This window comes from Citrus clementina, unplaced genomic scaffold (assembly GCF_000493195.1).
Source record: "Citrus clementina cultivar Clemenules unplaced genomic scaffold, Citrus_clementina_v1.0 scaffold_4, whole genome shotgun sequence".
Taxonomy (NCBI): Eukaryota; Viridiplantae; Streptophyta; class Magnoliopsida; order Sapindales; family Rutaceae; genus Citrus; species Citrus x clementina.
The window spans coordinates 4,360,733-4,379,094 of record NW_006262274.1 but is presented as its reverse complement, the minus strand read 5'-3'; the positions used below and the strand labels follow the sequence as shown (position 1 = coordinate 4,379,094).

Genomic DNA, 18,362 nt, shown 5'->3' with positions numbered 1-18,362 from the left:
TGCGTGTATCTCTTTCCAAGCATGCTGATATGTCTCCCAAAGACGAGCAAGAACCCATGCATTTGACAAACTTCCCACGTACCTGATAGCCATGCTTAAGAGGAGGAGTCTAGGACTTAATAATAAGTGCTTTGAAATAAATGGGTGCTTGACACGTGGTCTACCAACTATGTGTGCAATATTATTACCCATATTTCCTATTATTTCTCGTATTTCATGTGTTATTGTCTAGGGTGTCTTTTGTTGTTCCAAGGGCAGTTACTAGCGTAGATTGCGTGTTTCCAATTGGCTCTTATAAAAAGCCTCAAGCTGTTTGAATAAAGGATGCAGAAAAATTACTTCATAAAGCAATTCGCTTTTTTAAAATTCTTTTGTTTCCTCTGCTTCTGTATATTCAAATCCTCACAAATTACATATCACATGCATTTTTTATTTTCTAGAAATAAAAAAAATTATGTTAGACTTGTTTTAGGTATTCACCCTGCTTAATTATTTTTGGAAAGTATAGCTTTTAAATTCCAACACTAATGTGCTTAATAAATACTTGCTGCTATAATCTAAAAATTAATAAATACTTGCTGCTATAATCTAAAAATTAAGTTTATTTTATTTATACAATAAAAAGTCATAATAACTTTTAAAATTATTACATATTACCATACTTTATCATTTTTTTATCACAACACCTCAATACCAAATATAATAATTTCCTCAAAAAAATAAAATATAATGATAATTTATATTTAATAATTGAATATTGACTTATTTTTTGTCACAGATGTCTCACCATAACTTTGCCATATTGCTACTATGTTACTGATACTCAGCAAATTTCTTACACAAGTTTAACTTTTCTAATTGGTGTGATGATTGTCAATTAATTGCTCCTATATGCATTTGATTATGTTAGAATTATCAGTATATAGCTTTAAAATTGATATAATATGATATGTATTGTACATCAAGTGCGAAGAAATCAATTAGCAAGTAATTGTTTGCGATAAAACTTGTCATATATTCGTTGCTATGGTTGTTGCCAAGGTCTCCTCGAGCCAACACTAGGGAGTAGAGATCCCCAGCAGTTGCAAATTAAATGTTATTATTGATAAAATAAAAATATATTTGTAAATTAAATTATTAGATCCAAAATAACCCTACAAAAAAAGAAGGTTTTATGCAAAAGCAAGCATACTAAATTTATTTATTTTAAATTTCATCTCAAATAATTAATATAACATGTGATACGTCATTCTGAGACACGCACTGGATTTGCCCGCGTTTTTGTATTTCGAGTCCTTGGGTGGGGCCATAGCTCTTTAATCACGCTCCGTCAGAAGGGCGCGTGGGATGGATTGATTTTGGATGGGGCCATGTGCGGGATTAGCCAGAAATTCAAGCCTCTGTGGCCCTTCGAGCACCTTCTCTTCACAGTCGTATGGCTGGTGCCTTCCTAGCGCGTGGGTCCTACCCACGGTTCTCTCCCGATGGTCTCCTTCAAGGAGGAGTGGAAGAGGAAGCTGGCGTTGTCGAGCCCCAGGAGCTCGGTGCCAAGGTCGTGTGCGGCGACCGTACTGGAGTTGCTGCGCGTGTCGAGGGATTTGCAAGGGATTTGAGTATAAAAATGCTCAATGAGCCCCAAGAGGAAGACGACGTCGTTTGCGATCCCACCTGCGTTGAAGAGTTGTATAAACATGCAGCCAGTAAGGATAAGACACTGAGGATTTATCCAGTCACGTGGCATCAACTGATTGGCGAGCCTGGGCAGAACGTTGAGTTGGTTTCTGGAGAGGTGGTGGAGTGGCTGAGAGAAAGAGCCTCACGCGCTGCCAAGGGCAGTGATGGTTCGCGCCCTACCGCTGAGTTAGATTCTGGCGCTTAATGAGATCTGTAGTGGCTGCTGTAGGAAACAACCAATTATAGCATGCCAAGTGGATGCTTTATTTGAAACAACTAATAAATTAATGTTGGGCACGTTCGTTGGCAATGTTAATTACACCTTTTTAATGTTCCTTTGCTCCTTCATCAATCCATACATATTATCTGTAATTTTCCTTTTAAATTAATTGAGGAGAACATCTTAACCGTCTATATTAGCTTGAGCGTTACCAATAAAGTGTTGGCTCCACTGGCAATGGAGTCACCCTTAAGTGGTTTGATTGGGTTTGCTTCCCAGTTTGAGTCGCAGAAAAATCGCTTTTCTTGGGAGAATTTGTGCCTCTCTATTCGAGCGGGGACTTCTAGTCTGAGTTATGGTACGGACTTAAAAGTATCTCCCATAGTTGGGACCCTCCCCAGGATACCTCGTGGTTAAAATAAAAAAAAAATATTGGTTTGAACGTTGAACGTTTAGAACTTTTCGGACTCTCGAAGGAAACGAAAGACAAACCAGTCATTTCAAGTAATAAAGGTCTCATAACCTTCAAATTTATAACAAATCTATTTGATTTAATGATAAAAAATTCTATTAAAAAAAGGTAAAAAATTAACGTGAGTTCCCTAAAATTGTCAATTCCTTATTATCTTTGCATAAATGGTAATATGCATTAGTATTTAAATGAAATATAGGAATAATTTTGGTCACATTTTCAACATATGTGTAACAAGTAACAAGTTAGAATAAGTCAATTAGATCACCAATTTTCAAGGAAACATAAAAATAGAAGATCTCATTCACATTTCTATTGCTTCATTTTCAATAGATGAGCCAAACAAAAAGAAAAAAAAAATGGCTGGTCTTTTTGGATTGCTTGAGGCACACTAAGAATTTCTTTAACAGATGCAACAATGATGGCGTCATGGACAGAGCACACGGCAAAGTAAAGTCCAAAGATGGCGTCATTCAGCGCTTGAATGAGATATCGAAATTCTATGAACTCGCAGTAATTCAGCTAGAAGGGTGCATGAAATTTGTCCAGGAGGATGCAGACAACAACATGTTTGAAAGCTGCCATGAAAAAGTCCTGGCAGACTTGGAAGAAATTAAAGACCGTCTCCCGTGTCGCCTTCAGGATTCAGAAATGGCTTTCCGCGAAAAGGATAAGGAATTGACGGAGAGGTTCGAAAATGAGTTGAAGCTTAGGCAAGCATTGGATGCGAAGGAAAAAGAATTGGTTGCTTTGCAAAATGCTAACGTGGAGATTGAAAGAACAAAGAGTGATGGTGTCGCTGAGCTCAGTATGAGCAGTCCTGGAAGTCGGGATGAGGATAGAGATAGTGAAATTTCTGAGTTGATGCATTCAGTTGATCAACAAGTCTTGCATATCGAGCATGAAGTTATTGATGAGGAAAGGAATGGCGGTATTGATCACAAAAAGATTGAGCAGATGGGTTCTGATATTAATATTTTGAAAGAGACTTTGCATCAGGCTTTTGGGAAAATGCAGAATGCGATTTTTTTGTCTGAGCTGGGGCCCCAGGAGCAGCAATGGAGGTGGACTATTGAGAAGGATGCAATTTGTACATTGATTAATGGTTTTGTTAACGATTTTAAGGAGAACTTTGAGATAGAAATGAGGAAGCAAGAGAAGCAAGTTTTCATGAGCTTGAGTGAGCATTTGTCAGATTTGATGACGGAGGTTACGTGCTTGCGTAATGAGCTTGAGAGCTTTATCAATCAGAACGAGGCTCAACTGAAAGCTGCAAAAGGGAATGAGAATTTAAAATCTTCAACCAAAACTAATATTGAGAGGAATATTCCTCCGAGGCTGCGAAGATCTTTATCAGAAGGAGACAGTTGTGCGAATTTTTCCTCAAAGGTTGAAGAAGTAGAATCAGAAGAGGGTGTTGGTCAATCTGTTGCTAAGATCATAAAGAGTCACGAGTTTATAATTCGAAGAAAAAGTGAAGAGGTTAAATGGTTGAAGCGAGAAATGCTTCCAGAAAAAAGAGTGTTCAAACTTAAGAAGAGAGAAGGATCCGGTTAGCCTAAAAAGAAGAATCCAAGAAGTTATTGTAAGATTGGATAATTTAATGAACTGCAATGCCAGGTTGGTTGAGACTTTTGGAGAATATGGAGGTGATCAATGGGACGAATCCTCAGCAGCAAAAAACCTATTGAAATCTGATGTGAGAAAAGAAATGAACTCGGACATTGACAATTTGGATGGCGTCTGGAAGAAAATGAATAACGGGTCAGTCGCTGATGCAGCCGATGAAGAACTACAAATTGAAATAAGGATGTTGAAAGAGGAAGTTGAAAGTAACAAGTTTGAGGCTCAGATGAGAGAGGAAATATATTATACTGTATGCAGTGAGGCAGTTAAGGGGTTTTGCTCTGCACTGGATAAGAAATTAAAACATTTTCGAGATGAATGCTCTTTAAGTGAGGATATATGCTCAGTCCTGTACCGGGAAATTTGCAAGTATTGGAATGAGAAAATTGGAAACTGTTTGGGGGAAAAATAAGAAAGATAGCAGAACGCCACGTGTCAACTAATGGAATGATTTCAGCACAATTGGAGGTACCCTGCACAATCCGAGATGCCCGATATGACTTGAAGAACCCCGTATAAATAGAGGTACCCTGCACAATTAGAGGTATCCCACACAAATAGAGGTACCCCATATAATATGAGGTATCCCATGCAAATAGAGGTACCCCATACAAATAGGGGTACCCCGCGTAATAGGAGATACCCCACGTAATTCAAGGTACCCGGCAAAACGGATGCAAGAGAATCCTCCGAAAATATCTACCATGAGAAACGTCTCCGCCTCCTAAAAGATATTATTCGATTTTGTCAGAATTAGGAATAAAAAACGACGTGCAAAAAGGAGGGACAGCCGCCTGCTACCTCTGCCAAAAGTGAAGGACACTGTCCCAAGGATAGTGGTCCCTAGCCGCCTACCCGACAACTACTGCAGAAGTACCCTGGACCATTCTCCAGCACGCGCCATGTTTCCAAAAGATGAGATACGCCGCGAACATGCAAATAACGGCCCAAAAAATTATAAAGAGGTAAAAGGACGTTAGCAAAAAAGGGTACGCCACGTGGCAGCTGAGGTACTCCATATATAAAGGCGCATAGGTTTCATTCTCCATCAGGCTCTCACTCACCATTAACACTCACACTTCAAAAAATTGGTTTTCTTCAACCTTAAACCTTAATTTACAGAGTGCTAGCCAGCTCTCTTTGCCATAAAAGCTTGAGTTTGCTAACTTGAGCGTCGGAGTGTGAACGCCGAGATACTCCGGCTTCACCTCTAATCTCTATTTCATTATTTTGCAGGCGTGAAACCCATTTTGAAGGACACCCCTCTTGGTTTTGACCTTTCACCATTGTTACCACTCTCTCTCCCCTTCTCACCTCCCCCGAATTTCAGATACACCGCACCGCACACAATAAACTAGTGAGGTACTCCATCTCCCCAAAAATATAAATTTATTGTTCTAGATTGATTTGGCTTTTCCTACCCCAAAATCAGTTGAAAACAGAAACTATAGAATTGACAAGCTTATAACAGAAGAGGTTTCTCGTGCTGTCTTTGATGAGACCATCAGAGATGTGAATATTGCGAACTACACATTTACAAAACTCCAAGAGGTTGAGGTTCCTGACAAGTCACTTATAATAACGGAATATTTTGTGAAGGAGAATGTGTATATGGTTTTATTTGGGGAAACTATTGATGAGTGGAAGAAAGAGATAGATGCTTGCAACATTGAGTATCTCTTTAGATAGGAGATACAGGAATTTGTTTTTCGTGAGACGATGAAAGATGCTTGCCTATGTTTCACGGAAGGAGAAGCCCGGAAGCAAGACAAAAGTTCCGCCAACAATATAGACGGAAATTTTGAGGGAAATGGAGAGGATAGTTTTATCGAAAAACTAGATATGTTATTGAAGTGTTTGGAAGAAGATAGAGATCTAATGGTAAGTGCAAGTTCTGAAGTAAATGAACACAAGAAACAACTTGACTGGGTGGAAATGGAAACTGAACAGCTGAACGAGCATGAGATCTTTCAAGAACTGATGGATGAGGATGAGTCCACTTTTACTTCGGTGAGAAGCAAACTTGAGAAAGCCTAGATCGGTTAGCTACAAGTAAGACAATAATGAGTGAGTTGGAATCTAGTTTAGGCACAGCCGAATATGATAAAGAAAGAGTTGATGATCAAATGATTCCTGCAGATAATGTGCATGACAAAAATTCCATAACTTTCCAACAAAACAATGAAGAGATTTCTAGAAACCAATTGGATTCCATGTTTACACCTATACTGGAGTTTTCACAAGTATTTGGAAATTTTGAGCTCCAAGCACAAGAAAAATTAGCAGACAAAGTTTTGAGGTACTTCAGTTTACATTTATATTTCCCCTCAAATGCTTTAATTTAATCTTACTGTGAACATTGACTATGGCTATTTGTGTTACGATATTTATGTTCCATCAAATATTAGTTGTTTGAACAAGTGATTGACCTTTACTGCGCTACTTTTGTACAGGTTGGAAGAGATGAAGCATCAATTAGATTTGCTTGTTGAGCTTGTGTAGTGTTTAAGAGTGACTAATTATCCAATCAACTCGAAACACTTCTCCAAGATCACAATCAAACAAGCAAGATGCACCAAGAATCAATCCAGCAGAATACACAAAGAGTCTAGAACTAAAAAGAATTAAGAAAAGAACAAGAGTTAACGTGGTGCAGCTAGCTTTAATCTAGCTTACATCCACGGGAGAAATAAAACCCAATTCTATTGATTGTTCACAGAAGTTACAGAGAGCTTTTCAAGCTGATTACATAGTCTTTCAAGAAGCCTTTATTTTAATCTCCTCAACTCACAATAGCTCTCACTCTCACTCTCACTCTCTTTCTGTTGGCAGAATCAGCTGTATATAACAGCTTGTTAACGAATCAGTAACGAACCCAGAAACCCAAGTGACTGGCATGTGAATTAACTGATTCTAACGAACCAAGAAAGCAACTTATCCGTGCACGTGAAACTCTCGTGCATCACTTAAACTAAAACGACCTTCATTCATGTCGTTCAAAAGAGTAAGTGTGTTGCTTTCCAAAACGCGACATCAGCTGGTCATTTTACCAACTGATTTGCTTCATAATACAACAATTCTCCACCTTGAACAAATCACTCCCTGATCCTGGTTTCTCCAACCTGAGTATTTTAGAAATCACTCAGCCCAGTTTTTTCCAAGCAACTTTTGAACTTAGCTGTAGTTACGACCTTAGTAAGCACGTCGGCAAGATTATCATCTGTATGCACTTTCACCATACTAATCACACCTTTTGAGATTACATTTCTGATGAAATGTAACTTTATATCTATATGTTTAGTTTCTTCATGGTGGGCTGGGTTCTTACTCAAGTAAATTGCACTTGAGCTGTCACAATGAACTTCAACAGTCTCCTGCTTCATTCCCAGTTCTGTTGTCAACCCTCTCAGCCACAGAGCCTCCTTGACAGCTTCTGTTACAGTAGTGTATTCAACCTCTGTTGTTAACAAGGCAACAACATGCTGCAAACTTGCTTTTCAGTTAACAAGGCAACCATCCAAGAAAAACATATAGCCAGTTAAAGATCTCATTCTGTTTAAGTCCCCAGCATAGTCTGAGTCAACATAACCACAGAGACCTGCAACCTTTCTAGCTGATTTTCCATATACTAGGCCATACTCTTGTGTACCTTTCAGATACCTCAGCACCCATTTAACAACCTTCCAGTGCTCATTTCCAGGTGTAGCCATAAACCTACTTACAACACTTAAAGCATGAGCTAAATCTGGTCTTGTAAGTACCATTGCATATATCATGCAACCAACAACATTTGCATAAGGAACTTTTATCATTTCACTTCTCTTTTCATCTGTACTGGGACATTGTGAACAAGACAGCTTAAAGTGAGATGCTAGAGGGGTTACTACTGACTTGCTACTTGACATCTCAAAAGCTCCAAATACCTTCTCTAGATACTTCATTTGAGACAGAATCATAGTACCCTTCTTCATGTTCCTTATTATTTCCATTCCCAAAATCTTCTTAACTGGACCCAAGTCTTTCATATCAAATTCTGAATTGAGCAGTTGCTTCAAAGCCTCAATCTCTTCTCTTTCACTACAAGCAATCAACATATCATCTACATATAACAGCAGATATATGTAATTACTTGATTGTATGATCTTGTAGTAAACACATACATCATAGATGCATCTTAGATATCCATGAGTGACCATAAACTCATCAAATCTAAGGTACCATTGTCTGGGTGATTGTTTCAACCCATACAGTGACCTCCTCAGCAGACACACACAGTCAGCAGATTCAGGACTTGTGTACCCTTCAGGTTATGTCATCAAGATGTCCTCATTTAGTCTTCTATGCAGAAAGGCTGTCTTGACATCGAGTTGATCAAGCTCCATGTCTTTTACAACTGTTAAAGCCAGTAGCACTCTGATTGATGTATGTCTAACTACTGGTGAGAACACATATTTGAAATCCACTCCAGCCCTCTGTGTGTAACCTTTAGGTACTAACCTAGCTTTGAATCTTCTAAGTTCAGTATCTGTTAGTCCATCTTTGACTTTGTAGATCCATTTACATCCTACTGTTCTGCTGTTGGCAGGTCTTTTAACCAGCTCCCATGTATTGTTCTTCTTCAGTGAATAGATTTCTTCATCCATGGCCTTTTTCCACTCATCTTTGTATGGTCCTTGATAGCCTCTTTGTAGTTCTTGGGTTCATCATCATCAATTTGATGAGATGCTGTCAATGCATAGGCTATCAGATCTGCGTATCCATATCTGACAGGTGCTTTCTCTTTCCTTCTTTCTCTGTCTCTTGTCAGCTGGTACTCCTGATACTGAGCTTCAGTCTGTTTTACATGATCAGTTTCTTGATCAGTAGCTCCTTGATAAGATTCATCTTTATCTTCTGAAGCTTCTCTGGTGAAGGGCTCCACCTCAAACTGAATCTTGGTTCTCTCCTTATCCTTTTGTGCATCTGTGTCAGTAGGTTTCTTTATTTCCAGTACAACTTTCTCATTGAATATTACATCTCTACTGATTATGCACTTGGGGGGATTAAGGTCTGTACACCACAGTTTGAATCCCTTAACACCTTCAGGATACCCAATGAACTTTCCTTTAAGGGCTCTTGGAGCTAACTTCCCTTGACTCACATGTGCATAAGTTGGACATCCAAATACTTTGAGGCTGCTATAGTCTGCTGGTTTTCCATGCCATTTCTCAAATGGGGTTTTGAAGTCAAATGCTGCAGAGGGACTTAGATTTACCAGATAACTTGCTGTTAACAGAGTCTCAGCCCACAATCCTTTGGGAAGTTGTGACTGGATCATCATGCTTCTTACTCTGTCCATCAGGGTTCTATTCATTCTTTCAGCTAACCTATTTTGTTGAGGAGTCAGCCTTACAGTTCTATGCCTTGCAATGCCATGATCTGCACAGTAGCTATCAAACTCCTGATTGCAAAACTCAAGACCATTGTCAGTTCTGAGTTTCTTCACCTTCAATCCAATTTGATTTTCAACCAGGGATTTTCACTCTCTGAATTTGCCAAATACTTGATCCTTATGTTTTAAGACATAAACCCATACTCTCCTTGAATAATCATTTATTAAAGACAAGAAATAAATGTTGCCACCTAGTGAAATTATCTGTGCTGGTCCCCATAAATCTGAGTGTATGTATTCAAGGATGCCTTTTGTTGAATGAACTTATTTTCCAAAGCTATTTCTTGTAGCTTTGCCTAGTACACAGTCTTCACAAAAATCCAGTTCTGAGATTTGACTGCTGCCTAGAACCCCTTGCTTCTGTAATTTTTTCAGACCTCTCAAGCTCATATGTCCTAATCTAAGGTGCCACAGCAAAGTGTTATCACAGCTCGAACTGATTGACACTCCTGACACACCAGTTATAGCTTCCCCATTCAAAACATAAACCCCATTTCTTTTGTAACCTTTCATAACTACCCCATCTCCATTTGAAATTCTCAACTCACCAGATTAAAGCTTAATGCTATGCCCCATTTGGTCAAGCATACCTAGAGATATTAAGTTCTTTTTAAGTTCAGGAACATACCTAACTTCCCTTAACTCTTTTATTGTTCCATCATGCAATTTTAAGTTTACATTTCTTATCCCCACAATCTTACAAACAACATTGTTACCCATCATAACGTTTCCTCCATCAGTTTCATGATAGTTTAATAGGTAATCTTTAAAGGGGCACATATGAAATGTACAACCTGAATCTAGAATCCAGGTACCTTTTTGCACATGCTCTGTAGCCATACATACTCCTGCTGACTCATACCCCTCTTTCTCAGCAGTAGCAGCAGCTCCATTTTATTCTTTTTTCTTGTTCTTGAGTTCTGGGCAATCTCTCTTGAAATGCCCTTCTTTCTGGCATTGAAAACATTTCTTGCCTTTAGTATTTTGTTTATTGTTCCCTTGCTTCTTTTTCTTCCCATCATACTTATCAGTTCTTGCTTTTACTGCCAACACTTCTCCAGAGTTCATATTCCCTGACTTTTCTTGCAGCCCTCTAGTATTCAGGGCAGCCTTAACTTCATCCAATGATAAAGTCTGTCTCCCATACATGAGTGCAACAAAGTTTGAATATGAGGATGGAAGTGAACTAACCAGAAGCAATGCTTTACCTTCATCATCTAAACCTTCATCAATTATTTCCAGTGTATTACAGACTTGGTTGAATTCATCAATGTGGTCTTCGAGAGATGGTCCTTCAGCCATCTTTAGTGTGAACATCATTTTCTTGATGTAAAGTCTGTTGGCTAATGATTTAGTCATATACACCCTTTCAAGCTTAGCCCATAGATCAACCACTGTTCTTTCTCTTGCAACTTCCCTAATCACCGAGTCTCCAAAACTCAAGTTTATGGTACTCCTTGCCTTTTTGTCAATCTCAGCAGCTTGTTATCGTTTTAGTGATGATGATGATGTAGAGGCTTCTAATCCTTCTTTCTTGATGATAGGTTCTAAGGCATCACCTAGCCCTTGAGTGATCAGTAGTGCCTCCATCTTAACCTTCCACATGTTGAAGTCATTCTTCCCTGTAAACTTCTCTAGATCGATCTTTGAACTAGCCATACTTGTGTCTGATTTGGAATCCAGGCTCTGATACCAATTGTAGTGTTTAAGAGTGACTAATTATCCAATCAACTCGAAACACTTCTCCAAGATCACAATCAAACAAACAAGATGCACCAAGAATCAATCCAGCAGAATACACAAAGAGTCTAGAACTAAAAAGAATTAAGAAAAGAACAAGAGTTAACGTGGTTCAGCTAGCTTCAATCTAGCTTACATCCACGGGAGAAACAGAACCCAATTCTATTGATTGTTCACAGAAGTTACAGAGAGCTTTTCAAGCTGATTACAGAGTCTTTCAAGAAGCCTTTGTTTCAATCTCCTCAACTCACAATAGCTCTCACTCTCACTCTCTTTCTGTTGTTAGAATCAGCTGCATATAACAGCTTGTTAATGAATCAGTAACGAACCCAGAAACCCACGTGACTGGCATGTAAATTAACTGATTCTAACGAACCAAGAAAGCAACTTATCGTGCACGTGAAACTCTCGTGCATCACTTAAACCAAAACGACCTTCATTCATGTCGTTCAAAAGAGTAAGTGTGTTGCTTTCCAAAACGCGACATCGGCTGGTCGTTTTACCAACTGATTTGCTTCATAATACAACAACTTGTTTCCTCAATACAAAAACGGGAATTACTCTACAGAACAGCATTTATCAGAAGAAGCAAGAATCTCCAGAAGGCTGAAACTGAGGTTTTGAGCTGCAATTTCAGTTTTATTCACCTTAGTTTTTTTTTTTTTGGTTAAACAAACTGAATTTAACTTGGATTTGATGAATGTACATTTTAAGTGTGTTTCAAGCAAATTTTCTTAAGATTCATTACGTGGCTTGGATTCCAGGTGGATCTGCTGGGCGATCAAGTGGATGCACCATAGGCTTACTTGAGAAGATATACACAACACTGCATCAACATTCACCTGTATTGCAACAGCATTTCGAGGTGAGCAATGATATATTTTCTCAAAATTCTTTCATAATATATCTCGGTTTGTGATGCAACTACAGGTAAATTTGCCATCAAATCATGTACACTCTTCAAATGAATCAACCATCAATAGTGGTGCAGAATGAGAAGAAGGTATGAGTGATATATAAAAGAAAAGGTAAAAATGATAAGAAGTGAGAAAGATGTATGTAGTAATATGAAAAGTGAAAGATAAAATGTGAGTGATGAAAGAGTATGGTAAAATAAAAATAGACATGAATAATTTGAGATAGATGGGAAAAAAGTAGTGATAAGGAAAAGAAAAGAAAAATAATAATATATGAAGCATACTAACTCCAAAATCATTTAAGGATGAGTAGAGTGAAAATAATAATTCCAGGCATCAATAATGCAAAAATCCCTCCCCCACACCAAGAACTTACATTGTCCCCAATGTAAGATAATCAAAGCTCACATAAAAATTAAAGCGTAAGGATAAAAGATTAAGGGTAAAAAGAAACTTCCCTGAATTGTGAGCTTTGATCCACATAACGTCTATGGGTTTGGCGAAAATGGTGGGGTAAATCCCACACTCTCGAAGTATGCGGCCAAATTCTGCTCCATCTTGTTCAGCTTATGCTCCATTTTCTCTAACTGAATGCTCAAAGATGGTGCGGATGTAGAAGGAATAGTTGGCGGGGCAGCAGTGTCGTCGTCAAACTCGTCATCAGAGGTAGCACCACTCCTAGCATAAAGCTTCTTCGGAAGTTGAGTGGGTCCTGGTTCAGTAAACTGAAATCTCCCCTCCTTGAATTCGACCACACTTGTTCTTTCAAACACAGACATATCCAAAAATTCTTTTTTGCAAGCAGGATGTAAATCATTATTGTCGGGATTAAGCACACATAGGTTTATAGCTAACAAAGTAATGTATGGACCAAGAAATAAAGTCCTATACCGTTTAAGCACACTTTGAAATTGATCCGCTAACCAAAAACCTAAATTAGGCCTTACATCATTTAACATGGACCAGATAAAATAAAATTCAGTTTTAGAGAAAACTCCTGAGTGATCTTTCTTGCCTAAAAAAATATATGCTAAGAATCGATGCACACATTTCAAAACATGATCACGTAAGAAAGAACTCTTTGATTTACTTGGGTCATAGGCATTGTGATCAACAGATAAATTACGCCAAAGACCATAAGGCTCAAAATTTTCGCTAAAGTCACAAGTTGTTCCTAAATATGCATCACTAGAAGAATAATCATCATCAATGAATCCTAAAGCTAGGTTAAAATCCATGATAGAGTGTGAAAAATTTCGTCCCATTAACCTAAACTTAATGACATCCGGGGTATGTAAAGTAAAATCATTCGGCATATTAAATTGAAAAGTAGCATAAAACTCCCTAATCAACTCAACATAACCCAAACAATCAACATCAATAAACTTACGCAACCCAATCTTATCTATCAAATAATCAAAATTATCCTTAACATTCAATTTTTCAAGAGTCGGGTAATGAATATACTTAGCTGGAAGTATTTTGCGCGTGGAAATGTCTTTGTACCTCTCTTTCTCTTGTTGAGTTGCGAATGCGAGGCACCCTCCGAAATTGGATTCCGCAAGTGGCAAAACACTCATGCCTTTTCCATGCTTCGATCTTTGTCTCACGGCATGGCGTGAATCTAAAATTGTATTCCATGGAACCATAGTGGGAGCGGCAATCTTAGATTTCTTTGCGACGGGTGTCTTTTTCGATGACTTGGAAATAGATGCTTTCCTCTTCAGCATTGTTACAATAATTGCACTCACGGATTTCGATTTACCCGGCTGGAATACAGTGCGTAGGCTGGTTGCGTTGCGTTGCTGCTCAGTTGGAGCTTGCTGCGCGGCTTGGGGCTGCTTGCGCACTGCTGTGTTGCGTGCTGCTGGCGGGGCGCACGGCTGCTGCTGCTGCGTGGGATGTGTTGCGCGCACAATTGCTGCTGATTTCGCACGGTTGCTGCTACTGCGTGGGCTGCAGCTGCTGGTTGCTGCGGGAGAAAAAGATAATCAACAGTGAATTTTATTTTTTTTGAATTAGGGATTTATGAACAGTGATTTGTGATTTTTTTTTTTAAGTGATGAATCACTTTGAGACACTAAAAATTTCAGAAGTACTTTTCTAATAAGCACGTGGGCACGCCTTAAAACTATTTTACTTTAAAAATCACAGAAGTACTTATTAGTTAAGACGTGGGCACGCCTTATCGAAAATTTTCTTCTGGTCAAAATAAGCAAAAGCATTATTAAAAAAAATCTGAATCAAAATTAAAAATAAAAGATATAACTAAAATCAAAATAAATAAATCTTTTGGGTTGCCTCCTAAAAAGCGCCTTTATTTTATGTCTTTGGCTAGACACATTTATGCATCAATCTCTATAATTGGGACTCTCGAGAGCCACATCCTCCACAATATTCACCGAAAAACCTTCATAAAAACGTTTTAAGCGATGACCATTAACCTTAAAAACTTTGTCAGAGGTCGGACTCCGAATCTCAACTGCACCATGAGGAAAAACATTAGTAACAATAAAAGGTCCAACCCAGCAAGAACGTAATTTACCCGGAAAAAGTTTAAGCTTAGAATGAAAAAGAAGAACTTTTTGACCAACAGAGAACTCCTTTCTCAAAATCATTCTATCATGAAATGTCTTCGTCTTTTCCTTATAAAAAACTTCCTGCGCTATAGGGTTAATAACATCCATAGAAAATACCGAATGTTCCTCACTAGGATATTTCATGGCATCATTCATATTGAATTCTATAACCTCTCCATCAAACTCCATAGTGAGAGTCCCTTTATGTACATCCATTTTAGTCCTAGCAGTCTTAAGAAAAGGTCTTCCTAGCAAAATTGGGACAAAATTAGAGGAGTTATCATCTTCCATATCAAGTACATAAAAATCAGCAGGAAAAACCAACTCATTAACTTGTACTAAGACATCTTCTAATACCCCATCAGGATATGCATTAGACCTATCAGCTAGTTGAATTATCACGCCAGTTTCTTTTAATGGGCCAACATTCAAAGATGAATAAATGGAACGAGGCATGACATTAATAGAAGCTCCTAGATCTAACAAAGCCTTTTCAATTCTAACACTACCAATTTTACAAGGGATTGTAAACATGCCTGGATCCTTGCACTTAGGAGGTAGTTTCTTTTGGAGAGCTACTGAAACATTCTCCCCCATGTGAACTTTTTCATCTCCTCTTAATTTTCTCTTAGAGGTGCATAGTTCCTTAAGGACTTTAGCATATCGAGGTATTTGTTTTATAGCATCTAATAAAGGAATATTTACCTCAACCTTGCGAAATGTCTCAAGGATGTCTTTCTCTTGTTCCTCCTTCTTGGATTTTACAAACAGGCTTGGAAAAGGAGGAGGTATCACAATATGTAGGGGTTTCACTCTGTTGGGTTGCGCATCTTGAGATTGAGGCATCAATTCATTCTTCTCAAGCTCATCTTCTATATGCTTTGTCACTTTCTTACTAGGCTCTTGCAACTCTTTCCCACTTTTAAGGATGACAGCACTAACGTTTTGCTTTGGATTCACCTCAGATTGTGAAGGCAATCTCCCTAATACTTGAAACTCCAGACGGCTCACTGTAGTCACCAATTGACTCATTTGGTTCTCCAAGTTCTGAATGCTTGCTGTAGTTGCCTGCTAAAATTATTGAGTGTTAGTCGCAAGCGATTTAACAATTTCTTCAAGAGATATACCTGGCTTGGAGGTTGACTGTGGAGGTGCTGGTTGTCTTGGTGGATACTGTTGTGGGAATCCTGACGGCCTAACTCCATAGCTGAAGTTGGGATGATCCTTCCATCCCAGATTGTATGTTTGTGCATAAGGATCATACCTCCTCTGAGGCATGCCTGGAAATCCTCCAACTGCATTGGCTTGTTCAATGGGTTCTTCTTGAAGTGTAGGACACATATCAGTTGAATGACCCATATTGTAACAAATACTACAAGTCTTCACCTGTTGCACATTACCTACAACAAACTTTTCCATAAGAGAAGTAAGTTTATCTAAACGTTATTCAACAGAAGAAATATTTACCTCATTCACCTTCCTTGAAGTGAGATCTTGCCTGTTGCCAAATTGTTGTGCATTGGCAGCCATATTTGATATCAGCTCCCTTGCTTGAGTAGGGGTCTTGTTTACCAACACGCCTCCACTAGCAGCATCTATCATACTCCTATCCATCAATGATAGTCCTTCGTAAAAATATTGAATAAGAAGTTGATCAGAAATCTGATGCTGAGGACAGCTGGCACACAATTGTTTGAATCGCTCCCAATACTCATACAAAGTCTCCCCAGGAAGTTGTCTGATCCCACAAATGTCTTTTCTGATGTTAGCAGCTCTTGAAGTAGGAAAGTACTTCTCGAGGAACTGCTTCTTCAAACCATTCCACGTTGTAATCGATCCAGGAGGCAAGTAGTACAACCAATCTTTAGCTAACCCACCTAAAGAGAACGGAAAAGCACGCAGCTTAATCTGCTCTTCAGTCACGCCTTGTGGTCTCATACTTGAACACACAACATGAAACTCCTTAAGATGTTTATGAGGATCTTCACCTGCAAAACCATAAAACTTGGGTAACAAATGAATAAGACCAGACTTTAATTCAAAATTTACCTCTAAGTCTACATATTGAATGCAGAGTGGTTGCTGATTCAAGTTTGGTTCAGCTAACTCTCTAAGAGTTCTTTCTATAGGTGCAGTTCTATCCATCATTTGTTCTTCTAAATCGCTAGATGATTCAACTGAATTAGGTACTGTATCTATTTCAGAAAGCAAAGGCGACGAGGACCGTTGCTTAGCTCGCTTCGTCTGCTGTCTAAACTAGCGAGCTGTCTTCTCAATTTCAGGATCAAACGAAAGTGTACCTGTACGAGAAGAACGAACCATACACCAAGTAAAACGTAAAAATGATTAAATAAATGACACCAATCCCCGGCAACGGCGCCAAAGTTTGATGGTTGTCGAAGCCAACAAAAATAAATTCCTACTCTAAATAAATTGTGTATAGTGATTGAGCAGGGTCGTGTCCACAGAGATCGATAATTATTTAAATCTTTTTGAAACGTAAAACGTAAAATGGGGGAATTTTTGACAATAATAAAAATCAAATCAAAATAACAAGAATGCAAATTAAAGTTGTAATTCAAATTGGAGAAAGCTATGGTTGAAGGAATTAACTCAGCTTGATTCGACTACTGATCATTGATTCAAATATAGATTATTATTACTTATGAATACACCGGTTATAGCTATTGAGACCCTCTAATAGCCAATCTCTCCTTAACTAGTCGATAACCAAGGTACGACCGTTGGATATTTCCCTAATCAATAGACAACCCTAGATACGATCATAGGATTTAATCAATTGACAGCCTGAAAAATCAGAGAGACCCAAATCCTAATCAACACATATGATGATTCATTTAAATTAGATTGTTTATTCTCACAACACAACTCTCTGCTATGTTATTTGTCACAAACATTAAATTCTTCATACGATGAATCCTTTAATTGACAATAGATTAAGTTGATAATTAAATAGTGGCCAATTACCTAATTAACAAACATAATCATGAAAATAATTCAGAGAATAAACAAATACCCAAAAAGCAATAAAACAATTAAAGCACAAGAAAGATCTCACAGTAGTGATGAATCAAAGCTTCATTATCCTTCAACCAGAAAAATAGGTTTAGTTCTTTATAGAGATAAGAGAAAAATTAAGATCTAGGGTTTCTTTCTTTTTCTCCAAAAAATCCCCCTTTTTCACAATAGATTCCTCCCTTAAATACTCTCTCTCTCTTCTACTCTAGAATTCTATTTAAAATAAAATACTAATATCTGAAATATTAAATTCGTAATTACAAAAATAACCAAAAATACAAAACACGTTAAACTAAAAACTGCAGGTTTGCAGTTGACAGCACGCGCCCACGCCTTATCAACAAAGTTCTTCTACCGCTCATAATTTCTCCAAGAGAACAATCATCTTTAAACATCATCTTATACCTCAATTTTATCACAAATCAATAGAATTGCACCTATAAAAGTAAAACACAAGTAAATCATTATTATTAAGTGCAAAACATCGATATTAAAAGAAGTAAGCAATGCAAAACTAGTGCATAAATTGCACTCTAACAATACTGCACGATTGGAATGATGAACATTGCTTGAAGTTGTTGAAGAATTGCTACAAAAGCATTCCAGAAGATGGAAAGGTAATCGTTGTGGAGTTAATGCTTCCAGAAGTTCCTAATACAAGCAT

General features: G+C 38.1%; 2 protein-coding genes and 1 non-coding gene across 3 annotated transcripts; all 3 read left to right on the top strand.

Moving 5' to 3' along the window:
• The first annotated feature begins 1,277 nt into the window (after positions 1 to 1,277).
• On the top strand, positions 1,278 to 1,999 carry LOC112099288. Its single transcript, XM_024186598.1, has one exon. It carries the CDS (start codon positions 1,436 to 1,438, stop codon positions 1,877 to 1,879), a length of 444 nt encoding a protein of 147 aa, XP_024042366.1. The 5' UTR covers positions 1,278 to 1,435; the 3' UTR covers positions 1,880 to 1,999.
• Positions 2,000 to 2,795: 796 nt separating this feature from the next.
• LOC18045032 lies at positions 2,796 to 5,681 on the top strand. The gene is made up of 3 exons (XM_024186076.1): positions 2,796 to 3,794; positions 3,880 to 4,387; positions 5,425 to 5,681. Exons 1-3 carry the CDS (start codon positions 2,796 to 2,798, stop codon positions 5,679 to 5,681), a joined length of 1,764 nt encoding a protein of 587 aa, XP_024041844.1.
• A 10,638-nt stretch (positions 5,682 to 16,319) lies between these two features.
• On the top strand, positions 16,320 to 16,426 carry LOC112099362. Its single transcript, XR_002906166.1, has one exon. It is a non-coding gene; the product is annotated as a small nucleolar RNA R71 (small nucleolar RNA).
• The last annotated feature ends 1,936 nt before the right edge of the window (positions 16,427 to 18,362 follow it).